The sequence below is a fragment of the Dysidea avara genome, chromosome 1 (genome assembly GCF_963678975.1).
Source record: "Dysidea avara chromosome 1, odDysAvar1.4, whole genome shotgun sequence".
NCBI classification, from domain to species: Eukaryota; Metazoa; Porifera; class Demospongiae; order Dictyoceratida; family Dysideidae; genus Dysidea; species Dysidea avara.
The window spans coordinates 64466516-64493385 of NC_089272.1; the positions used below are offsets into that span (position 1 = coordinate 64466516).

General features: G+C 38.5%; 1 protein-coding gene and 1 long non-coding RNA gene across 8 annotated transcripts in view; both read left to right on the top strand.

Annotated features, from left to right (window-relative positions):
- Positions 1 to 4594: 4594 nt before the first annotated feature.
- On the top strand, positions 4595 to 6935 carry LOC136241056 (uncharacterized). Of its 4 annotated transcripts, none has more exons than XR_010694139.1 (7): positions 4595 to 4934; positions 4989 to 5199; positions 5252 to 5638; positions 5894 to 5958; positions 6019 to 6230; positions 6655 to 6719; positions 6779 to 6935. It is a non-coding gene; the product is annotated as an uncharacterized lncRNA (long non-coding RNA). The 4 variants fall into 4 exon arrangements; XR_010694141.1 differs by having other exon boundaries at positions 4858 to 5199; positions 5252 to 5347; positions 5534 to 5638; XR_010694129.1 differs by having other exon boundaries at positions 4858 to 5199; positions 5689 to 5958.
- A 5384-nt stretch (positions 6936 to 12319) lies between these two features.
- The window catches only part of LOC136251668 (peroxidasin-like), a 63238-nt gene continuing 48687 nt past the window's right edge, over positions 12320 to 26870 (top strand). The window contains exons 1-3 of one of the 4 annotated variants that reach the window (XM_066044120.1): positions 12320 to 12429; positions 15108 to 15195; positions 23690 to 23989. In XM_066044120.1, the coding sequence (XP_065900192.1) occupies positions 15123 to 15195; positions 23690 to 23989 (373 nt within the window). In that variant the 5' untranslated portion in view covers positions 12320 to 12429; positions 15108 to 15122. Of the gene's footprint in view, positions 12430 to 14779; positions 15196 to 15430; positions 15508 to 23689; positions 23990 to 26870 lie in introns of those variants that run through there. The other 3 variants (XM_066044123.1, XM_066044128.1, XM_066044134.1) reach the window with 3 other exon arrangements.

The window sequence follows — 26870 nt, forward strand, 5'->3', positions numbered from 1 at the left end:
GTTGAACCAACTAGCTGACCAGCTCTAACTACATTACTCTCATGCAATCTTTGGACGATCACATCTACATGTAGCTACGTACATTTTACAGCTGTTATTGAAAATGCATGACACGAGTAGTTACCTAGTTTCTCAGCCTAACTATAAAGCACAGAACTACACGTATAATATCTCAAATTACCTTACAGTACAGCGTAGCATTCGTATCGTTTCGTACAGAAATGATTGTGGGTTCTATACGTACAGTATCACGTGTGCTGACAGTTGGCATTTATCACGTGTAAGGCAGGTGCCTTCTTTGATTCTAAACCAGCACACTTATATCACAATTCAATCTTCATAAAATAATCATTAGCATTCCTTGGCTGGTCTCTCTTGGCTTCTTTTACTGGGCACGGAAGGGCTGGCAGTGACAAACCAGACGACTCATTCCGTGGCAAGAAGCTGTATACCCATACATTACATGGTGGCCATCTGGATGAGATGTTGAGTAGAAATCACTCCTCTTCAACTACCCACTCGTCCTGTCGAGATACCGAGCAAACTCTCCTCACCCACATCGCGCCATTTTTGAAAACTGATTAGTCTCGTGACTGTCCACCAGTATATTTACGTGATGATCCGTTCACTTCATACAAACCAGTATAGTAGTATACTGTATTTTTGTAGCTGTGTAGCTTTTTATTGTAGCTGTGTGAATTCACTGTATAGTAATTATATCCTAGCTAAAGGAGGCCATGCTGCATGGGTTCCCTGTGAAATTTGGTGGGAAAGTTGCAAGTTGCTAGCTAGTTTTACTTTAAAATTTAGCATCAATTTTAAATTTTAAGGCATTTCAAACCTTTAAATTGCAAAAATTCTGCAGCTCCTGGGGGTTGCACCCCCAGGCCCCCCTTGAACTTCTAATTGCTAGCTATAACTAAATGAACCATATAGCAAGTTTCATGCTGTGTTCCCTTACCCCTGTATGTCAGGTCTACATATAGTATAGAAAGTCTGAAGAACAACAGATAGGCTTGAGCATATTTATATAGCTAGCTAGCAGTAAAATGTCACTAAAATTGCATATATTAGTGTCTAATTTTCAAAAATTTCCTATGGGGGCATGCCCCCAGACCCCCTAGAATGCTCGTGCTTCGCACTTCGCAGATCGTGCTTCGCACACTGTGCAACAGCTCCTCTCTCATTGGCATGTATATAGTAGCAATTTCAACATTATAGTCAATGGCCTGACCAACTCAATTTTCCCTCCTCCGGCCCTGCTAACACTCCATAACCCATATAAGCATACATGCTCACAGTTAAGAATAACTTTCCAGGTATAACAGACTAACCAGTAGTGGCTATAGGTATTATAATTGTACAATATCCACTTTATATGTTACAAAATTATGTTGCAAATTCACAATATATCACAACAAGAGTATACAATATATACTCGTGATCACAATAATCCTCCAAACATTTATCATAGCTTACAAGTGTTTGTTATACATATTTATATCATTTGATTGCAGTGGCTTTATAATCATATACTGTAACAAGTACAAGTTTTTAGTAAGTTTGAGGTGAGATATACATAGGGTTTGATTTATTTAGATTTCAGCAATCGGCTGTAGCTGTTCTTCCTTACAAGAGTTAAAGAAAAAAAGTAGCTACAAAACACTTACAACAAACACTCATGCTACACTAATGCTCACAAAATACAAAAACACATTCCCAAAAAATACAATGAAAATATCTACAGAAATAAAAATAAGGAAAATTACAATATTTAGGGTTGGAGCAAATCAATCCCATCAATGGTGGGTCAACCCTAGTTTGTCTTGAACCCACCAAAACTTACCAACATGTGAAAGGTATATCACCTATTTAACACAGAAACACAAGGATACATTGCAGCTATAATCAAAGCAACACAAACTCAAACATTAAAACTAAATTATAAACTTTGTCATCGGCATTTAATTGAAAGATCTTTATGATGTGATACAAATCGGTGTAACAAGTGTTAGTCAGTAGCTACTTTTATTTTTGCATTTAAACTAATAATTCCTCACATAATTATTATACATAAAGCTTTGTGCTTAAATGTGCTGGATGGTTATTTAAACATTGTGTCTCCCACATGACAACAACATAGCTAGGAAAAATATTTACATATACAAAGTGCATCAAATATAGCCAAAGCCGGCAGCTTATTATTGTAGTCTTGTATCAATGCCCATCACGTCACTACCTCATCAATGATACGTATTTGATATGTGTGGCTGAATGCAGCCTTTAACATTCTTAACAGTTAGATAAGAGCCAGAGCAGGAGAGTAAATGCCCCCAAAGATCTCCATAGTTGGTGAGAGCTTCCATCAGCCAGCTGCCTTCCTCATCATTGCCCATCAACTGGATATTCACTTTTACTACTTGAGTATAGTCATGACAATATATACAGCACAAAATATGCACTTTAAACAATAAATAATGTAAATTTTGTCTATATAATGTGTAACAAAATTACTCTTGTCTTATGGCTACCACAGGTGATGAGAGTGAGGTGGCCAGCTTTAACAATGCTTTTACAGTACAGAGTTTGATGTTATCCATGAGGGTATTATAGAATCTCTGATATATTATATATATATACAGGTATATATATATCCACCCCAAAAACACCTTCGCTGTAAAAAAGGCGCGCCCAAGAAACTACAAATACCTGGAACCCAATGTAAAAAAACAAAAAGAAAACAGCTCAGCTGAAATGAAAAGTAACTGGTAACTTAAAGAGCTGATATCTGAAGCGGCCAAGAATACAATTACTAAAGTTTAACCCATGCAAGAACACCTTGGCTATAAAACAGGTGTGTACATGAAAGTAACTGGCAACTGAAATGGCTGATATCTGAAGTGGCCAAGAATGAATGGTCATATACAACTAATTCAAAAATTTAACACTGAACCTTTATAATTCAGCTGTGTTCTATATTCACTCTTGCTGCATCGTAAAGTAATTTCTTTTAACTCTAATTGGCTGGTAATTTGGCCGCCTTTTTTAATAGTCAGTATAATAGAGCAAAAAAAGGCGGCCAAATTACCAGCCAATTAGAGTTAAAAGAAATTACTTTACGATGCAGCAAGAGTGAATATAGAACACAGCTGAATTATAAAGGTTCAGTGTTAAATTTTTGAATCAGTTGTATATGACCATTCATTCTTGGCCGCTTCAGATATCAGCCATTTCAGTTGCCAGTTACTTTCATGTACACACCTGTTTTATAGCCAAGGTGTTCTTGCATGGGTTAAACTTTAGTAATTGTATTCTTGGCCGCTTCAGATATCAGCTCTTTAAGTTACCAGTTACTTTTCACTTCAGCTGAGCTGTTTTCTTTTTGTTTTTTTACATTGGGTTCCAGGTATTTGTAGTTTCTTGGGCGCGCCTTTTTTACAGCGAAGGTGTTTTTGGGGTGGATATCACTCATTTTTGTCAGTGATAGACTCTACATTTGGTTTAAAAGGTAATTTTGTTTGGAAATGAGCAATTAACATTAATGCAGAATATTATCTTGGAGAGTCAGTAAAATCCATACATAATAATGATTGTTTCATAACACCATAAATTCGGAAGTATGAATTTACAGTGTAGTATGACTGTTCTATTAGAGTAAATCTATCTTTACTGCCTGCATGTGACAAATATCTCATATCTGTGCATGTTAAATGCTTCAGACACCTAATTAAACTTGCAAGTAACTAATTAGTTTACAGTTGCTACACAGCTATAAATACATTTGTAATTGTTATCACCATAATCATTTATCATGTTATAATCATTTTTTATTATTTTGGTCACAACTTCAGGATTAGAGCAGCAGAGAAAGGAATAGAGGACTCAACCATCAAGACTTGTATATGGGAGATGGAACAGTATTGCGATGGACAATGCCGGTACTAACCCCTCAAGGGTGTTGCAGTACAGTATAGATGCAAGACCAGAGCCTCAATCGTCACCTTTTGACTGTGGTCACAACTTCAGGATTGGAGCAGCAGAGAAAGGAATGGAGGACTCAATCATCAAGACTCGGGGAGATGGAATAGTATTGCCAAGGATAATGCCAGCACTAACCCCTCAAGGTTGCCACAGTGCAGTATCGATACAACCACTCCAACCAGTGCATAAGACCAGAGCCTCGATCATCACCTTTTGACTGAAATTTTTATACTTGATGAAGCAATTAAAACAAAAAAGTTGTAGTACTTATACTTTCCTGAGGGAACATGCCCCGAGAGTCCCAGACTCCCTTGCCTGTTCAGCAGAATAATAGGATTGAGCCTTACTACCACTTTCACCTTTATTCTTGGCCCGGATGTACATATCGGCAACATAATACAGTAGCTGTAGATAATGCCCCTAGGCAGAGCTATAGGGGTGGGAATTTTTCCCTACTATCACACTATCACAGTAGTTCTTCTCGCAGTTCTTTGCCTGGCCATTATCAACTGCTGTCAAAACATTAGTGTCGTCCCCCAGACCCTTCCTCAAGCATGCTTATCACACAAAAATAACTTAGTTTAGCAGTGCACAAACAATTATTAACAGCATATGTACACTTACCGCATTGTTGAACCATGTATACCACCAGAATCCACCGGATTGACAACTAACACGTGATCTATTTAGGGGAAATCTCGTGGAAAGTCCCTAATTACCTTAAGCGGACACTCGTGATACGTGGTTTTAAATTGAATGGATTAAGAATGTAACTAGATGTTGAGGCGTACTTTTAATAATCGGCTCGACTTTAATGAGAAACTCGAGCCCCTCGTGAGAAACTACATCGCTTGAGCAACGCTTGAAGAAGTAAGAGTCAAGACTGCAAGAATACTGATCGAGGTACTCTATGATATATGCCGGTCTTGAATGCTAACGAAACGAGGAGTGAAGTTTGTGTAACGTGTCACATCGCCACACACTGATTCACCGTGTTTGTGCGATAGGGTTTATGGACCTGTCCACCAGATGCTGAAAGGAAATTCATTCCACCACATGTTGAAAGGAAATTCATTCCAACTTGTGAAGTTATTGATATACTCATTGTTGGGGTCCACGGGGACATCGATGATCATTTACCAGTCAGCTGTAAGTAATGTCACAACAGAAGGAAAGGAACCATTTCCATTCCCCGGCTATGGCATACTGATTTTCCTGGTCAGTTTATGTACACTCAACCACAGATTGAAATGTAGAACTTTGGTTGCAGGTGGAAAATAAACACCTTTTTACTCAGTTACAAGAGATTCACCCAGCTGGGATAAAATGTTGAAGTGAATGTCATTAGTACTAACTTGTTCATCAGGTATTGGACAATTCCAAGTGTCCAGATTATGCAGTTGTCCTCATGTTCAAGTTTACACGTTTAGGAAAGTTCCACAACGTCCTATAATCTATTACTATATCAGTGTGGAATAATGCTTATATAATATTTTTCATATTCCAGGCTTTAGGTGTATTGTATTTAACACCTGCTTGTTGGTTTTTGCAGGCCATCTGGTCATACTGGTTTATCCACTAGCAGTTGAATGTGATCATGGTACATATGTAAGTTGAGACCATGCAAGAACAAAGATACAGGTGTCATGAATTTCAGGTCAGTTAACGTTCAGAGGAATTGTATTATTGCAATTGTTGTTTTAGTAGTTATCAATTATCAGTGACCAGTTTGTGATAGCGTACTTTTGTTTGACCAATGACCTAATGTTCTGGTTTACATGCTTACCCAACAGTTATGTTACTCACTTAACCTGCATATGGGATATATATATTTTTAGTTCATTTTGATTATCCATCCTTTATTGGTACAGCCTGGCATATTGATTTTTTGCACATTCTCTTTTTAATTCAGTGCCTGCTGGATTGTTTCGTCAGATATCGAAACAGGTGTCTTTGGTGTTGTGACCGATGTTCCAGGTCAGTTTGCATGTGTGTTTAATTTAAGGTTGACTTCAGTGCCTGCTTATTCTTTTACAGGTCTCGGTATCGAGTGTCATGAATTTCAGGTCAGTTGACGTACAGAAGAATTGTATTATTGCAATTGTTGTTTTTGTAGTTATCAATTATCACTGTATACTAGTGATGTGAATTTGCAGGTCAGTCTACTCAGATGTATCGGGTATAGTGTTGATGGGTTCAAACAAATATCCAGTGTAGACTGTAGTGGCATCAAGGGTGTTAATTTCTAGGTCAGTTTACATGTTGTGATGTTAGTGATTTTTTCCTAGTACCCAGATGTTAAGTCTATTGTATTTAATGCCTAGCTACCTGTTATGTTTTTAAATTATGGTATATCAGTGTAGACAGTGCAACAGTAAGCCTTCTGTGTTGTAGTAACTGTTTGTTTCATAATTATGCTGTGGTCCTGGAATGGCACAATTTTTGGGCAACCAGTGTGAAGTCCAGTGGTACAAACATTGTATTATGACCAAGTTGTGATAGCGTACTTTTGTTTGACTAATGTCCTAATGTTCAGGTTTGACATGCTTACCCAACAGTTATGTTATTCATTCACTTAGCCTGAGATATAATTTTTGTTCATTTTGATTATCCATGCTACATTATTGATACAGCCCGGCATATTGATTTTTTGTACATTCTCTTTTAATTCAGTGCCTGCTGGATTGTGTCATCAGATATCAAAACAAGTGTTTTTTGTGTTACGACCAATGTTCCAGGTCAGTTACATGAGTGTTTAATTTAAGGTTAACTTCAGTGCCTGCTTATTCTTTTACAGGTCTCAGTATCGTCATGCTGACATACAAGAAATCATCACTATTGTTGGAACTATTTTTGGTCAAGTCTTGATGTGATGTTGATTAACGTTGTTACACATTGTTGTATGTTTACCATATGGCAAGAAATTGCCATCATGAAATTTGAATATTGTGTAAGTTGTGTGGAACAACCCCAACTCATACATGGCCGGTCACTGGCAAACCATGAACCACATTCGAGCCACAACAACACCAACCACATTCGAGCAATCCATTACAAAATTTTGTTGCACCATTTGTGTGTGCATAATACTTAATGAAAGCCACAACACAAACTACATGGTAAACACTACATAGAGGTGGTAACCCCTAAAGGCTTGTTACCTTTTGTATTCACCTTATCGGCCTTTGTGGTTAATCTATTAAAAATTACATGTAAATAGAGAATTGAAGAGTATGCTTAAGGCACCTTCGCTAGTGATTTTGTTCTTCACACCATAAGACAACTGGCGATTTATAAACGCTCGCATGGGGTGTGGCACTAAATGGAATTTAAAAGATTTCTGCTTAAAACGCCATCCCTAGGGAACTTACGGTCCAGCACGTTGTCACAACTTGTTTATCAGGCATTAGAGTTTGTGTCCACGTCGTGCCTTTAAAAGTTATTGTAGGGATTAGAGGTTTGATTGAAGAAAATACGCGTATAGGCAAACCAGGATTGGATAATGTCAGTGCTAGATGGACTATACAAACACGACTATGTTGACTGGTATAACGTGACAGTAGTTGTAACATAAGGTAGAGAAATAAAGTGAAATACGCCTATTTTTTATTTTGCGATGGTTGCTTTTTTATTTTAGCGAGGTCGCAAGAAAACTATGATGATGACGACTCCTAAAGATTTTTTATCACGTAACGCAATACAAATCTATTGAGAGATGTTGCGTAATCTAGGACTAATATTGCGAAACCGGCCCTACACGTAGTAGTGGCCGCGCGTCTTTTAATTGGGCGTGCGCTTTGTAGTTTCTTGGCCGCGCGACTCACTACCGTGAGTCTTGATTAGACAATATTTCACTATTATGCAAATTAATTAGGTATATAGCTACTTTATGATTTCATGAAAGTGACTGTTCTGTAAGAGTAGTTGACTGCTCTATATTACAGGTTTTTGCAATTGAATTCGGCGACTTTGCAATTGAATTCGTCCCGTTTGCAATTGAGTTCGTCGCTTTTGCAATTGAATTCGGCGACTTTGCAATTGAATTCGTCCCGTTTGCAATTGAATTCGTCGCTTTTGCAATTGAATTCGTCCCGTTTGCAATTGAATTCGTCGCTTTTGCAATTGAATTCGTCGCTTTTGCAGTTAAATTCGTCCATAACAAGAATGGCAGCTGGAGCAAACATGAAAACATGATGTAGCAGCTGCTACAAGAACTTGTTCAAGTACAACAGTAGTAAACAACTCTTTATAAGGCAATAATTCTTCCTCTACAGCCTCTCCAACAACATTCCAAACTCTACTACGCAATTCGCGATGGGTGTGGTCACTCGCGAGCAAGCTAATTAACTTGTCAGACAGCTATCAACTTCGCGTACTACCAGCTTCAATTACCTTCTAGTGTCTCAAGTGTAACTCTCCAAGGCATAAATAGTTCATCTCTTAATGAACGGGTTGGTTTCTTGGAGCCGTTTTGTTTATGACGAATTGTAATGCAAACGCGACGAATTCTATTGCAAAACCGACTAATTCAACTGCAAAAGCGACGAATTCAATTGCAAAACCGACGAATTCAATTGCAAACGGGACGAATTCAATTGCAATACCGACGAATTCAATTGCAAACGGGACGAATTCAATTGCAAAGGCGACGAATTCAATTGCAAAAACCTGTATTATTATTAGAGTACAATCTCAATCTTTTCTTGGAGCCTTGCATGGAGGTAGGAACCAGCCTATTATGCTTTTAATTTTTCCTACTATGCTATGCTGTAGTGCTCAAAAATTTTGCCATAATTATATGCTCAAATTTTTCTGCAGTTCCCATGTTTTGTTACTTTCTATAATGGATAATGATAAACTTTGGCTTATGAACAACTGTAAAAGTTGACACTCGTTGTACATTAAGAATTTGGCTGCATTGCAAACTATAATAATAGTCATGTCAAAAACTATGTCGGCTCCACTGCGGCATCAAACTGTTCTGTCCACCTTTTCAGTGGCATGCATATTTGCTTTATTTTGCTTACAGTGTGACATGTTTATTCTGCCTATTATGCTAGCATTATGCTTGATGCTTTCAGGCACCTATATTATGCTCAAACTTTTTTTACAGCTATAAGCCCTTCCTCTTTATGCAAAGGAGCGGCCGCGCCAGACTAGGAGTAACTTGCATGTCTATGGATAAAGGCCACACGCGAAAACCATCCCGAGAACTAACTTCACAGGGGCGGATCCAGGGGGGGGGGGCTTTGGGGGCTGAAGCCCCCCATTCATATTTAGGCTTTACTTGATCAATATGCTGAGTATTATAATGAAATTTTGTCTTAGCATAAGTATATGATCACTAATAATACAAATACTCATAAACTCACCTTATAAACATCTTTCCAAGGTATTCTCAGTGGATTTATGCTAAAGTTTATGCAACAAGGACCCGGATCAGCATTGGAGGTGTACAGGATCGAGATACTCTAATAGAGCAGTCAGCTAACTACTCTAATAGAACATTCACTGGAAACATGTAGTTGGTTCTGTTATGGAATTTTTCCAAATCTGCCTGCACCTATACATACAATGAAGTGCATTGGTCTGTTTAAAGGGCTTCATTAATCTACTTGTGTAGTTAATATGTATGGCAATACTTAATTTAGGTACACAATTTCCACTGAAAATGCTCTCAGATTCAATCTGGTATTGTTCAAATTTCAAAATTTTCCACTTTCAACATTCTTATTCTAACATGCACCTATTCAGTGTTGTGCAATTGTGAGAGGGGTGCATCATGTACTTGGTTGTCTGTGCCTACCCAAACTTTTCCATTAGCAAAATGTTTCAGAGAGCCATACCTATAATCTAAAGGCAGTATATAAAATATCTACAGGCAGAAAATATTATGAATTTTATGTGGAAATGTCTCCAAATTGCAGTATTTTAGCATCCATTTTTCAAAATTTTCCTGGGGGGGGGCATGTCCCCAGACCCCCCTAGTTCCAGCATGCTTCACACATCTCTACCCAAGAGATTAGTACCTTGAGTTAGCCCCCCCCTTTTATAAATCCTAGATCCGCCCCTGCTTCAGTGTAATTTCCACCATGGTCATAGAAATATGCTCAGCTTCAAAGTAGCCGAGTGCCACCTCTCGAAGCACAGAAGCTCGTCTCGGCAGAAAGAAACCTGACTAGCCTGGTATAGTAAAATCTCGTAACCTACCATGTGAGTAACATTGACCGCACTGTTAAAACTTAGGTGCTACCATGACACCTATGATTTTCTAAAAATCAAGGGGGTGTTGTTGCAACACCCCTGAAAATAATAACCACCATAAGAGGTTTATAGTCACATTTATTGGGTGTTACCATTTTGTAAACACCCTTAATTGTTCATTGGAAACCCTAAACAGAGATCTAACACCTCATGATAGGGTATAATGTACATGTAATCGCATACAGTTACTAACACTGTTAGAAGTATGGCAGAAACACTTGACTGCAATTTATTTATGGGCCAAGTGATTTATCGGCCCCCATGACAAAAGCACCTGCCCTGAATTATCATGCAAGATAAACACCTGCAGTTTCAAGTGAAATATAATAGTAGCTATTAATAGTATCAGATTTTACAAAACTGATACAAATTGCACATCAGACAAAATCAAATACCACCAGAGCATATAGCCATACTACCATACTAGTTCATGGTTTTAAGCTCAAACTACTTGATGCTGGCTTTAATGGTGCAGGTGGTGTGAAAAGTTTAATGGAAATTTCTGGCCTTGGTAAGGTTGACTGTCTTGGGTTGACAGGAATTGGTGGATGGCCTATTTTAGATTCCCAACATATTATTCTGTGTTGATAATTGATTTTGCTGCATATATACCAGGCACTTAGCCAGCACAGCTCTGTAACCTCATGCATGTCTGGATTTCAATTGCAGTCTTTATTTCCCACTCCTCTACAGCCCACCTTCCACTCCTTTGTGAGCAGCTGTGATTCTACCTCCACTACACAAAAAGTGTCATGTGTATGCGATATGCTCCAAACATGTTGTACATAGCGTGAACTCCTGTGGTGTATGTGATGTATAGGAGATGATAGTTCAAATTTGCCTCATTAAACAGCAAATGTGAACTATTATCTCCTACATATTACTTACCCCATGGCCACCTAAGTACATTTCATGCATATCACTGACTGCACTTGTTGACTGTGCTGTAAACAGCCCCTGAACACCAATCAAGACATTATCTACATACTGTATGCACAAATATGCATTTTACTGTAGTGAGCTAGCTAGCTCACTCATTAAAGTTATCTGATTTTCTTTCTTATTTGGCAGGAATACTACAAGTATCTGAAAGGTAATAAATTGATGCATCTCTGGTGTAATTTCATATGTGTGCTTTGGCAATTTTAAATCTAAACCATTTATCTCAAACTTCTAAAATAAATATGTGACCAGATTTGACAAAACAAGGCTTCTATACACATCCAATTTTCTGACTTTAACCAGCTGTAACTTGACTACTCAGCAAGCTATTGGCCTAAAATTTGCACAAAGTCCTTCCATAGCATAGTAAAATACCAGTCCAAAATTCGAAACTAATGGCATACTCCTACATAATGAATGAGTTATGGTACTTCAAAGTCATAAAAAGGATGTGCGTGTAAGCCTTATTTTGTCAAATTCGGTCATATGTGGATTGGTTTTCCAAACAATAGCTGCATAAATGCTTTTACATTGTGCTAAAGGAAATTTGTTTACTATGCATGAAATGCTGCACTTCTATATTATGATAATCAATACAACTATATTTCATTGATGAGGTGTAATGGGAGCACCCTTTGTACCTACAAGGGTGTTTCCGTGAATGAAATCCCACAATTAAATGTTTCTTTGGTAGTTACGTTATAAGTACAAATTGCAACTTACATATAAAGTGTAGAAAGACAAGGAAGTAAGTGTACTTGTAATCATGTTGAATTACTGTATTTCACAGGTCATAACATGTGTTTCCTAAATATATCATCAATGAAAATGAAGGTATAGGAGGAGATCCACCCCCACGAAAGTGTTGGAAATTAACAGTGCACCCCACCACACACCCTGGATTTACACCCCTTGTAGCACTTTTACACTGTGGTGTTATATTTCTTGCAGCACCTAAGCACTCTTCTTTCATACCCTCTAAGTGTCACCACAGCACCCTTTTCTAACACCTGAAGAGAGTTGTTTTTAAACATGCAACTGGACACCCCTAAAGGTGCTTTTGGTACACCTGAATTTTAACAGTGCGTGTTGGTCAAAATAACGTAATGTGACCATATACCATAATGGTCTATTTAATATTGCAACCATCTTTAGACAATCGTGGCAGAAATTCCCTCGGAAATTGCCGAGTTTTGACCACGATTCCAGATTGGGATTCCAAGTGATTCAGTTCTGTTGGTGTCGCCCCGGGGTGGGGTCTATTCTACGGAACGGAATGATGGACTAAACTGCGGAACGGAATGCTTTCTCAGATTGAAGCTTGCAGCTTACCATTGCTGTACAAGTTATCAGTGGCACTTCCAGCAGGTAATCAAACGTACCCCAAGAAAGATAAAACGAATTTAAGTATCGATTGTGGGTTCTTGTTGGTTGTCATTAGTAACGAAGTACTAATTGTGGGAATAGCTGGCTCAGTGTGTTCATCTTCGGATATATCAAGTAGGGAACTTAATGCATGACTTGTTTTTACTAGTATGTGAGTTATTTATACTTACTTGACTTTAGAATGTACAGTCTGAGGCCCAGCCTTTCTAATCGGCATAAATCAGTATGTGTATAGCTACACTACAAAGGAAACAAGTATGGTGACAAGCTGAATCAACTCAGTCTAAGTAGAATCTAAAGGAATTTTGTGCAGTGTGTGAGGAGCAAACATTCAGATACCTCAAGGAGGCTATATTGTGTGAACATCAATGATTCATTAACAGAGTAGTGGACTATTGTCAGATATCTCAGCCTGAGTACTGAGTTGAATTCTGGATGGGGTCTATTTTACAGAATGGAATGCTTTCCGAATCAACTTGCAGCTTGGCTAACTGCTATCATTGCTGAAATTGCATTTTATCAGTGGAACCTCCAGGAAAATGGAATAGGATAATTATAAAACATTAATTAAGTGATTGTTTAGGTAATCATGACTTTATTCAGTCTAATAAACAGAATATACGGTTGATTGAGTGAGGTATCACTTTCAGAATGTTCAGACGACCAGTGATGAGATGCATGGATTCATCGAATTTTTGTTGTGGTTGGAGACATTAAATATCCAAAAGCAAACTGACTGTATAATATTAATTCACTTTCTTTATATTTTCTCAATTTTGAGCCTGTATACAAATAATTGAATTTTCCTTGTCAATAGAAATCCTAGAATAAGATGGGAGAGAAATTTATCTTTGTTTACCTATACTGCACAACCAAGAGTTCGTAATACTGATTTGTATGGGGGAGAGTGTCTAACTCTCAGTATGGCCTGTACAAACACCCTGCGTAAAGTTCACCTTTCATCAAATCAACACTTTTACTGGGGGATAGAAAACTGTTGATTAGTGTTGCTGAAGAAGGTAAAGCCTTTGTTCTGAAATAAGGCCGAGGTGTTACTTTAAGCAGGGTGTTTGGTGAATGCATTCAAGTTAGACACTCTCCACCTTATTATGAACTCTTGGTACAACTTCAAAGGAAAATGAAGAAAACATACAGATGAATCAATAAAATCACTACAGTAAGGTGAATTACAGACTAGTGAGATCTTGGTTAATTAATGACAGTGGTTGGAGATTAAGTGTGGTAGCTTCTTGCTCTTGAATATGTTGCAAAGTGGAAGTACAAATCAAAATGGGATATCAATTTCATTATGAAAAATTTTTATACATAAATAATCTAGCATTACTATTTCATTTGTCCTCAACTTAAACATGCTACAACAGTACTAGTGTCAGTACATTGGCAGTGAGTCTACCTTGAAATCTCAACTCTAGAGTAGATCCAACACAGGACAGCCCGCACTGTAACAAATACATGTGATCCCATTGTAATTTCATGGACCAGCTGGACTGGGAATCACTTGAAAATAGACGAACAAATTTAACCTGTTTTGTTTGAAGTGAAGCATGTGAAATGTTACACTTAAGAAATCCTAGGATTCTTAGGTGGTATGTAATTAATGTGAGTGTTCCATTTCAGGTCTGACTAGATACATTGAAATTACACACACATCCTGGTCCAAATCACGTTTGCCTGGTGGCTACGGGCATGGTTTCACATGCAGCTTATAATAGAGATTTGGCTGATCTTGGAGTTTTGGCATTTAGCCTGATTCAAGGCTAGCAGTCAGACACATCCTTGAATTGTGCAACAGATAAAATCACCTCACTATTGAATACGGCATTAGTCCACTGCACCAGCTGTTAATATATAAATAACTCCATGCATACACTTAAGTGATATTTGCAGAATATACCCTCCTTGCGGTCTGCCAAAATATTTGCTCCTCACACACTGCACAAAATTCTTCAAGTTTTAATTCAGCTGGCTCTTTCCTGTTACCAGTATCTTCCTGCTTGCTTTATTTATACACTGACTTATGACTTGAAAGACCGGCCCAGACTGTTTTCTAAAGTCTAAATAAGAAAAACAGCTCACATAAAGTTCCCTTCCGTATGGATGAACATCACTGATACAGCTCATCCCACAATAATACTTCGTTACTAATGACAACCAACAAAAACCCACAATCGATCCGTTAATTCTTTTTATCTTATTTTTTTTTATTAACACTTTACAGTGACCAGCACTGAAGGTCTACAGCAACATGTGCTGCAGCCTTAGGATTACCTAACCTAATTTCAAGGACTTAGACTTAATGACTTATAGCTGGAAAGGTGTAACAGAAAAGGGGCCAAAGTAAGGAAAAAAATCCCTCCAGCATTTATGTTTAACCACCCACTGGAGATGCCACTGCTAACTTATAAGGGAAGTTTCAGCAATGGTAAGTTGCAAGCTTCAATTTGAGAAAGCGTTCCGTTCCGTGGTTTAGTCCATCATTCCGTTCCGTTCCGTTCCGTAGAATAGTCCCCACCTCGCCCCGGCATACTATGAAGCGACCTTTGACTGTTCTTCTATGGCTGATGGCTGCTCCCATGATACTACTCGGAGCGGTACCTCCAGGTTAGAAAAAATGGCATTCATAGTGTTCTTGATTTTCTATTTAAACTCGATCGATTTCACCCTCTCGATTATTTTTGATTTGACTACTGATGACAAATGTGCCCTCGATGTAGCTAGTCTCGCGTGGCCAGACCGCTTTTTTTTTCTCTTTGTCATTGGGTAGCAAAAAGGGTCTGGTCCGGTTCGAATCTCACACTCGTCTTGACACTTCCCGGGTAATTGGGTAGTGTTAACCAAAGAAACGCGATACATCAAAGACGAGAGCGGCTACTATTTAAAGACGCATCGCGTTTCAACTATCCTATTATCCAGGTAGCTACAGCTGTATATATATATTTCATGGGATTATATTGTATGGTTTGTGAGATATGCTAGTTTAAAACACTCTGACTGGAGTCTCCCAAGTGAAGGGGTTAAACTTGTACAAATGATGTTACATATATAGCTACATTACAGTGTGCATAATAGGACAGGTACTAGCACCATTTGTATCTACATGTATGGTTGTCAAGTATTGATTGACAGACATCTATATAGTATATAGTATTGTAATTTAGTCTTTCATCACTTATTGTTGTAGATCATATGCGCATGCATGTTTCTAATACTTTAAGACAGACTATAGTGAGAACACGTGTTGTAGCTTCCTTCAGCGCTCCTGTGTTCTACGAGCAATCTACCGCTATACTTCACATTGGTGCTGTGACCAGGATCAATGTGAAGTATAGCGGTAGATTGCTCGTAGAACACAGGAGCGCTGAAGGAAGCTACAACACGTGTTCTCACTATAGTCTGTCTTAAAGTATTAGAAACACGCATGCGCATATGATCTACAACAATAAGTGATGAAAGACTAAATTACAATACTATATACTATATAAATGTCTGTCAATCAATACTTGACATCCTCCGGGGGGCCGAGCAAGGAGCAGTGTTGGGCAAGTTACTTTGTAAAAGTAACTAGTTACATATTACTTGCAACTGAACTATTTAGTTACAGTTACATATTACCCATAAAATAAAGTAATTAATAATATTACATATTATATTACTTTGTGTCCACAGCCTTAAGCTGTCACGTGTGAAACTATCACCTTATCACGTGACATGATTGCGCTGTTGGACAATATGCAAATTTTGGTTATAAGTAAGAAGCTGGTGAATAAGCTTCATTCAGTAGGCCTCGTTACTTCGCTGTGGCTGAGCATTACTCAGAGAATAACTAACGAGATTAGTAACTTCGTTACTTGTAGTAATAATATTACGTAATATTAGATTCGTTACAGTAACTATATTACTTAGGTAACGCGTTACATTTGTAAGTAAAGTAGCTTGCATTATATTACCTGTTTTTATAGCGTATTTCGTTATATTACTTTGTTACCACAAAAGTAATAATATTACGTAACGCGTTACATAAGTAGCGCGTTACTCCCAACACTGGCAAGGAGTGAGTCCACTGCTGTACCTTCTGACGTCCCTGCAGGGCAGCTTGCCGAACTGGTCTCCCTTGAGATTGTGGGGCTGGCATTGCTGACTGCTCTCTCAGGTTATCACATAATCCACTTGTACAGAAGGGAAACAGCTGCCACACAGTCTTTCGAGCGAGCAGCTAGTTTCCACACCCCTTAATTATCAATTTGTAAAATCTTGAGCAAAATTGTGTGTACAAGCAAGTGCGATGTTGTGCATTGGCAGTGCCGTGTATATGGTTGCTGCCTAGCAGTGACACATCACGAGTATTGAAGTCACAATGTGTTACTGTATCATCCATCTCTGAATGTGTCGTTTTGTGTAGAGAGCAATCTTCCACAAGTGACCTGCATGCTTCTGAGGACTTGCCTAATGAAGAGAGTGATCTCATATGTTGTTCTAGGGTGTCATGGAAAGCCAATAAACTAGAGAGGGTGTTGGTAGGCTTCTCTAGGTTGAGTAATACTTCCATATGAGCACTAATAAGTTTATGTGAACACTATAGGTATACACAATATACTACAGTTTGATTCTGAACATTATTGGTGCAACATTCTTTTCTGAATGTGTGCCTTGAAGCATAATTACAAAAGTACAGACAAGTAATGTTTTGTGTTTTATACTTAGGTTTCCAATGCTGTGTCAGAATTTTCGTCACTAGGCAGCTACAAGATTAAACTTAGTGTGAAGTGCATGACATTGACGTTGTAAGCAGTCCTGCACCATAGGGCAGGTACCAGTGCTAGTGTTATATAAAGTAGTTGTTAGCTATGACCTGTGATGCCAACGTTCACTCTGTTATGCAGTATCACTTGTTAATTATCTCTGAGTGTATGTGGTATACATGTGTATTATTAATTCTGCACAGAATATGCAGTATTCTTAGCAAAATCAAATATGTGACCGTCTCAGCAAAAACCCAACCTGTTCGCACAAGCATGCGTATTCAGAAAACAAAATTTAAAAATAATTTGTAAAATTACGCATGCTACAAAGAAAAATATGGCAGTTTTTATTGGGCCAGTATTCGAAGAAAGACTAAAATCGATTAAAACTATATACCATCTTATTCGCCTGCTCATGGAGAGTTCGAAAATCTTTGTTTCATTTCTGTAGCTTCAATGGTATGCGTGTCACGTGTGTTTGTTTACGATGCAGTATACGTAAAAAAGATCGTCATTGTTTCTTCTACCAAACTGCCTTCATATCCATATGTGCAAGTGTCTACAGGGCTAACACTTTACCTTGGCTGATGTACTGATCCATGGCGAACATTTTAAGCCAAATTGCAACGCGGTAGACTAATCCAAACGGAAGTTATGACTGCGAATGTAAGCGCCTGTAGTTTATTTTCAGTATAGTCACTGTACAAATTGATTATCTTGCTCTTCCTACTGGCTAGTGCTATAATTTCAAAACTACACACCACAGAAGGCTGAAACTTTGGTGATCCATTCCTTGGACACTGCTAATAATGCTGAGTGAATAAAAAATTTTTTTTAATTGTGCGAACAAGTCGGGTTTTTGCTGAGACGGTCACATATTACATTTGGTCATTCTACAGAGGAGTGGTCATTCTTGAGAGGTTTTACCTAGCTCATGCATGTTGCTACATAAGTGGTTCTGTGGTAAACATTTCATGTCATTAGGAGTTTCATATTCAAATTTATGACACTTGTGATATCAATTGAAGTGGGGTTTACACTAAAATGATTCTAAAAGATAGCACTAGTATTCCCTGAGTATTCAACTTTAGGGTATGTGCCTAGTAATATGCCCCGAGCATTCGACTTTAGGGCGCGCCTAGAAATATGCCCTGAGCATTTGACTTTATGGGGATGAGTCTTGTACTTAAGAGATGGGGTTAGGGTCAGGATTCAGGTTTGGTTTCTTCTTTACTGGTATTATTTGTATAGGCTTCTTTGTGACTGACATATATAAGGTACAAACTAACAGTATAGGATATATAGCTGGCAACACAATGATACAGTGGTTAGAGCACTTGGCTAGAGTATGGGAGGTCCTGGGTTTGAACCTCACTGTAGTCAATTTTTTTTTCATTTTCTTAGGTTTTTGTCTAAGTTTTTATTTATTTATTCACATGACTGCCGTGACTCTAGGCACAGTCTTATTTATTGGCTAGCAAGATAGTGTAAGCAGCAAGTCGTTTATTGGTACTTGTAAAGTATATGTTTAAGTACATGTTGAATGTAAGGTAATTTTTGTGACTGGGGTAACTCTGTGAATTTCTACTACTATAAATATGATTATGATTATGTGGGTCAAGATAGCATAGCTGATAAATGACCCAGGTAATTAGTTACAAGTAAATAAAAAACATTATCATATACATGCATACATAAAATTGTTTATCATTTGATATTTGATAACAAGGTGGTTGATGAATCTCTGTGGATTGCTGTAAATAAAATAATTAGTGATGCACCGATACCAATGCTAGTATCGGTATCGGCCCTATTTTGGCGGTATCGGACTTGTATCGGTAAAGCTATAAATGCCCGATACCAACCGATACTTTAAATGACGTCATTTAATTACTTACCAAAATGGCAGCATACATAGAGCATTGAACGGAGTTGAGCAAAAGCTGATATAAGCCATGAATTCCTTAAAAGAAGCCAGCTGCTAGCATTATTAGTACAGTGGAAAATGAAGTAAGCCACGAAATAAGATTCATTGAAGCCATAAACCTATCTTCGCGCATAGTTGATAGCCACAAAACCAGCAAACTGCAGTTGATGGGATTAGCAAATGAGTTTAGTAAGCTAAATCACTAGCTGTTTCTTGTGAGAAATGCCTGTGGAGCAAAGTATCAGTATCGGATCGGTATCGGCCATTTCTGGCCTCAAATGTATCGGTATCGGATCGGTAGTGAAAAAGTGGTATCGGTGCATCACTAAAAGTAATATGTGTGTTGGAGATACACCAGGCTATGATGATTACCTGTACCAAAGTGGTAGGTTCTAGCTACTCAAGGTTTTCACCCCAGCTCAGTTTGATTGAGTAGTGTAGCGTGCATTGAAATTTCTTTGAAGTTTGAAACCACCCGAAGCATTGCTACATGATAGTTGCAACTTAGTTACAGATTTATTTGCTTCTCTAGCCATGTTACTAACAACTGAAGTAAGACCATTTTCTTGCATACAACAAACTTGGTGGTGTTGCTGGCTTACTGTCAGAAATTCACGAAGTTATCCTATACACGTTTTTTTTTACACAGCCTGATGTTTTGTGCCATATTTCCGTCGTGGCTAGGTTGAATCACTCATAATTTTGTATACAGTACATAGACTACATAATGTATGCTGCTTGTAACCAAAGTTAGTTGTAATCAATTTGTTGATCATAAGTTATGAATGCAAATGCGAAATATTCACGAAGTTACCTCCGTTTTGAGAAGATCCTGGATCCCAGGCTGTGTGGTTCCTCAGGCATATAGATAGATAGATAGATAGATAGATTGATATATAGATAGATAGATAGATAGATAGATAGATAGATTAGCAGCAAATGTGCTCCCCATACACATAAAGACAAAATATATACACAACACAAGTAACTACACAGTTGCAAATACAAAACAGAACAGTCCAAAATATAATTAAAAGGTACAGTAAAAGAAAGCGACTAAGAGCAGACCTAAATGCAGTTCGATATGTCAGTAGAAGAAAATTGAAAACGTCTTGAAATTGGAATAGAAACTCTAGATTTGTTGTGCAAATATCATGAGTCAGACAAATAGATGAAAATGATCTCCTAGTATGGAGAGGAGACCATTTAAGTTCGTTAATACATGAGTCTGCATTCCACATATGGCTGGTAGAGTTCCATCTGCTACCACATTAAACATTTAGTGTTGCATTAGTTTTTTAAGTAAATACATTTCATGTTTAATAAAAACACTACGATTTTATTTCCACACCTGTATTTCTTAAATCGTCTGCTAGTCTTGACATCCTTATCGTACACCTTCTTAGATCTTACAGCAGTGGCCTCCCTGCTCTTTTCAACATCTTTATCATAATACCTATTAGATTTTACAGCAGTGGCCTCTGCTCTTTTCAACATCTCTATGTTAGATCTTACAGCAGCGTCCTCCTTGCTTTTTTCAACATCTTTATCATAAGAACTTTTAGATCTTACAGCAGTGGCCTTTCTGCTCTTTTCAACATCTTTATCGTAAGACTTTTTAGATCTTACAGTAGCGCCCTCTCTGCTCTTTTCAACATCATCATAAGACATTTTAGATCTTACAGCAGCGTCCTTCCTGCTCTTTTCAACATCTTTATCATAAGACCTTTTAGATCATACAGCAGTGGCCTCCAAGCTCTTTTCAACATAAGACCTATTAGATCTTACAGCAGCAGCCTCCTTGCTCTTTTCAACATTTTTATCGTAAGACCTTTAGATCTTACAGCTGTGGCCTCCCTGCTCTTTTCAACATCTTTATCATAAGACCTTTTAGATATTACAGCAGCGGCCTCCCTGCTCTTTTCAACATCTTTATCGTAAGACCTTTAGATCTTACAGCTGTAGCCTCCCTGCTCTTTTCAACATCTTTATCATAAGACCTATTAGATATTACAGCAGCGGCCTCCCTGCTCTTTTCAACATCTTTATCATAAGACCTTTAGATCTTGCAGCTGTAGCCTCCCTGCTCTTTTCAACATCTTTATCAGAAGACCTTTTAGATATTACAGCAGTGGCCTCCCTGCTCTTTTCAACATCTCTATCATAAGACCTTTAGCAGAGGCCTCCCTGTTCTCTTCAACATCCTTATGGAGGAGCATTTGGAACTTGCTGTTGACTTCTATTGGCCAAGCTTTAGATCACTATGATAATAATTACGAAAATATTCTATCTTAAAAGTTGATTCATCAGCTTTACGGATTTGTGAATAGGTTATATCCCTTTCCCATTTCTTCCTTTCTTTAGAGAGCATGACACACCAAGACAACCAACTTGATTGAAGATAAAAGGAAAGATGAGGTGCAGATGGAACACACTTGTCGGAATCCCAAAAGGCACATCCCACTAGTGAGTTTGTTGTTGTAGCATAAAATGGTGGTTGTGCGCTGCTTTGTTTGGTCACTAGGCTTGTGACAGTGGTCAGTGAGGCAGACCAAATTTCGAGTTTTGGTGATTTAAAAAATATTCTATATCCAGCCGCCTGAAAGTGTTTTCTTGTTTTTAATACTGTTTTTCATGTTAGATGGATTAGTATTATACATAAAGGTGGTTTTCGTCACGTAAGATATCTCAAGGATGATTTTTAAAAGTGGAATTTTTGGCTGTGCATGTCACTTTTGATGCGATCCCTACTTAAACAGTGCTACCATAGTGTTTGATATTGTAATAGGTAACTAAAACAAGTTACATTGTATCAAGTAATGAGTAATTAGATACTTGTAAAAAGTAACTAACCCCATCTCTGTCTACAGGTGTGGCTGAATTCTCTACAGGGTGACTTGGTTGTAACAGAACTTTTCATAGGATGATTTTTTTATAAGTGAACTCTCTACAGGTGACTTGCTTGTAGCTGAACTCTCCATAGGGTGATTTGTTTGTAGCTGAACTCTGCACAGGGTGATTTGATTGTAGCTAAATTCTTTACAGGGTGACTTAGAATTCTTTTCTTTGTAGCTGAGCTTTGTACAGGTGACATGTTTGTAGCAGGACTCTCCACACAGTGATTTATTTGTAGTTGAATTCTCTACCGGGTGACTTGTTTATATTTGAGCTCTCTACAGGGTGACTTGTTTGTAGCTGAACTGTCTATAGGGTTACTTGTTTGCAGCTGAATTCTATGACTTTTTATCAGATACTGACAGGCGCCTTTCTGTGATGATTAATTCATTTACATACCAATTTTTCAGCTAATTCCCTTGAGTGGTTTGCCTAGTAGGTGTTAGAACTACTCCTAAAGTTTTCACTGGATTCACACCAAATTTGACACTAGAATTTGCTTTTGGACCCCGACCCCCAATAGGTGTGTCAAATTTCATTGCGATTGGATAATGTATTTGTGTTTTATAACATTTTTGCAAAGTGTGTGAAAAGGCAAAGAAGAAAAAAGACGAACCCTGAAACTTTGGTCACTAGAAGACTTTCTTCAAATTTGGTGTGTGAGCTGCCCTACCACATGGGTATCCCTACTGGAAATTTTGTTGCAATTGGATAAGAGAGACCATGAAGCTATGTATATATGACCCAGTCTGAGAAAACCAGTCTTATCGCCCATGTCAGCAGATTCGATTTTTCACCCAGGACACATAGCTACATGAGTAAACTATCTAATTCCACATTTAAAATCAGCTAGACTTGAGTGGTCTGGTTTTGCTGGCTGCTTTTCCCGAGCCCAGTGGCAATCCGTATGTGTGGTGTGGGGCCTTAATGGAGCTCTGGTCAGCCTGGGAATGACTGTATGTGGCTGTACAGCTCTGTGGTGTTGAATAAGTACCTCTGCTGTGAATTTCCTTTCATTGTAGCCAGTTTTGAGCCCTAAATGGCCCCAAATTGGCCTAATTCATCCCTTGGCCTTCCCTTTCAATTTTTGAGCACCATCTTGCCCGCCTTCCAGGGCCCCCGCCTCCCACCCAATTTGCAGCTCGCCTGATACAGTCAACTTCGGTTTAAAAACTATCTAAAATGGCAGGAAACTTAGTTGTTGGCTACTTGCACAGTGGATGCTCTGGAAGGTAAGGAATTGATGTAAAACATGTGAAAATTTGGTACACATAGCTTCAACCATTGGCGAGTTACAACACACTAAATACTTAAAACCGGCATTTCTCGATACTTTTAAATAGGCGATAAGCCCGGTTTTGTCAGACTGGGTCACATGTGTGAAAATTGTGTGTTCTTTCTTCTTGTCAATATACCCATGGTGTGGTGTGCTGTCTTCTTGGGCTGCACTACACACTATCATGTATCTTGATAAAAATAATTGTTTTAAAATACTTTAATGATTGCAAACATGTTGCCTGCTTCTGTTTTCCAGGTACAGCTCCACGATTCACCATAGAGCCAGAAGATAGAGTGGTGTTACCTCAAAGGACCAGTATTATCATAGAGAGGTTTCCATGTAGTTTTGATGGTTCAAACATCAGAGTGACATGGTATCGTAATGATGTGGTAGTAACAGCAGACTCCAGTCATATTATACATGATAGCGGTACACTAGAGATTACTGCCATTGTAATGGGAGTTGATGCTACTATAGCTGGAGTGAGATATCACTGTGTGTTGTCTAATGAAGTGGGTAGTATTAGGAGTAGACCAGCGCTGATACAACTAGCTTGTAAGTAGCATGAGCATCATTGTCATGTAATGTACAGTGGAACCTCTAAATATCAGACACTTGGGGACCATACTTGTTTCATAGGACCATAAAGTTGTTGGCATGACCCATGAAAAACAATCACCCAAAAACCAGCCTCACTTTTCCCTGACAATGATGAGGCAGTATTGGTTAGGTAAAACTAAGCCCAAGCCTTCAGATCAACCTGAAATGCTATTAACAAGTTGCTACGGAATTTGAAAAAAAAATTTAAATGGAATTTTCTACTGACTGACTGAGTAGCTGACTGACTGATGCCTTCAGACAAGTGCAACTCAATAATGGCTAAGGATACGGGCTTGATTTTTTCACTGTTTAATTATTTCTTCAGCCGGACATGTGCCTTTTAGCATACCCAAAGTACTGAAATAAGCTGCAGTAGTGCATGATATTACATCACAGTAAAACAATAAGAAGTGTTATATCCCTACTTTGCTCAGGATACCATAACGGAAATGCACAGTAGGGATATAACACTTCTTATTGTTTTACTGTGATTTAATATCATGCACTACTCCAGCTTATTTCAGTATTGTTTATTGATGTGCTATGGTCCCTGCTCTAGTTGAAAATTCCAATTTTTTGGGTGTACTTGTAATTATGGAGGTGTCCTGTTGAGCTTAAAATAATTGGCAAGCGCCTTAGCAAATAGTTTTAAAGTTTGAACTTTCTGTATTTTTTAATTGTAGCTGTGTTTGTCTACAACAGAAGTAGATAATGGGTGTAGCTGTGTTTGTGATTTAATGTGGTAATTGCACAATCAAATGTGACCAGATTTTACAGAACCGAACCAAATCGCACACCAGGCAAAATCAAACTAACACCACCAGTGGATAGCTACACTATCGTACTACAAGTTTTGACCCTCAGCACTACTCAAACTACACGAGGCTGGTTTTAACAGACGTCTTTACTGGGTGGTGTGGAGTGCTCAAATGGCAGTTTCAGGCCTTGTGAAGGACCTGGCTTGGCAAGAATCAGTGGTTTACTGGTGGACAGCCTTATAATGTTGGCCAGACGTGTTCTCTGTAGATTTTGCTACATATCAGCCACTAAGGAGCCAGCACAGCCCTGTAATCTCTTGTCTGGACTCCAATCGTGGTCTGCCTCCATTTTGAGGTCTATCTTTTGCCCTCCCCGCCACCCCCCAGCCTCCACCCCTTTGTGAGCACTCGTGATACTACTTCGCTCGTCCAACTGCTCAGCTTTTCTATCTTATTTGGCGGGAAACTGTACAAGCAGCTACAAGTACTGGAAGTGGCTAGAAAGGTAACAGATTGATGCATCTTTTGTGTAAATTTCATACGCGTGCTTGCTATCCTTGGAGAGTTATGCTGGCTTCAATTCTTTAAAACCGTTTATCTTGAAACTTCTAATGTGCGATTTGGATCGTTTTTCCAAAATCCAGTTACAAATATGGGATGGGTCTCTGGAGCCATGAATACTGTGACTGGATAACTCAGAGCAGCCTTACAAGTCCAGTGTTATGGGTAGGTATAAACAGTGGGCTCGGTGGCCAAGGACCCGGGGACCCATGAGGATCCAACTTGTTTGGAATTTTATATGCTTCACAATATTTTATACTTATACTAGGTACCTATGCTAGTGGTCTTGCATGGCCAATCCACTTTTACCCATCACGGTGTCTCAAACGATGTTTATACCAATTAGAATTATAAGTGTCTTTGAAAAGGTGTCTGAAGCTGACTGCATTTATAGGCCACTTTCCTGCTGCACAATGAGGATGCTAGTCTATTATGTTAACTAGCTATGAAAGTTTAGAAACATTGTGAAAATGCACCATGTTGTATGAGGTCCAGTTGTAGAGTTCCCGGGTTGAAACTTGCTGGCTATATACGAGACTTAGTACTATTTCCCTGGAATAATTGTTTGCACAATATTTCTAAACTTTAGTACTGTAGCTAGGCGACATAATAGACTAGTATGTTCATTGTGTAGCAGGCGAGTGGCCAATAAATGCTGTCAGTTTTAGACACTTTTTCAGAGGCGCTTATAATTAATTTCTAATTGGTATAAAGTCTATGGTATAAAAAGTGGATTGGCCATGCAAGACTACTTACACAGGTACCTAGTACAAGTATAGAATATTATGAAGTGTATAGAATTCCAAAAAAAGTTGGATTTTTGCGGGTCCTTGGTCCCTGGGTCCACTGTTTAAACCTACGCCAGTGTTATTTGTTGATCATTTGTGGTGCCACAAAACTAAACCTCAACAGACTCTGAGGTGTTAACACGAGCCTACTTGTGCTTGTCAGTTATGAAAATGCAAAATGTATTATAACCTTGTTTATGTTACTTTGACTTGTGTGATGCAAAAAAACAACATAGTTTTAATAGTGTCTCCCTGGTGCCTTTGCCAAATCTTGAAGGTCTATGGTACACAGAAATGAAGAGAACTGTGAGACTGTGTGACTGGCCAGAGTGCACTCTGTAAAGAAGTAATCACATGATGACAGCTGGTGTTGTTCGCCGTGAATTAACCAGAGTTTTGGTACGGTAGTACCATTTAAGTAGGGATCGCCCCAAAAATTTTGCACAGCCCAAAATTCCATCATTGAAAATCATCCTAGAGTGACGAAAATCACCTTTACAGAATAGTGCTAGTCCATCTATATATATATAAAGCTGAAAAGCCGTCCGTCCGCCCGCCCGTTTGTCACGCTGATTACTCGCCTGGGACTGTCCATATCAACACATCGTGTGCCCAACACGAAGCACTCATCATCCGCCTACTTCAAGTTTGTAACTGCAAGTTCACGCGTGCTTCCTTTCGCTCTCTACAGTGCGTAGAAGGCCAAGGTGTAGAGAAAATGTGAGCAAC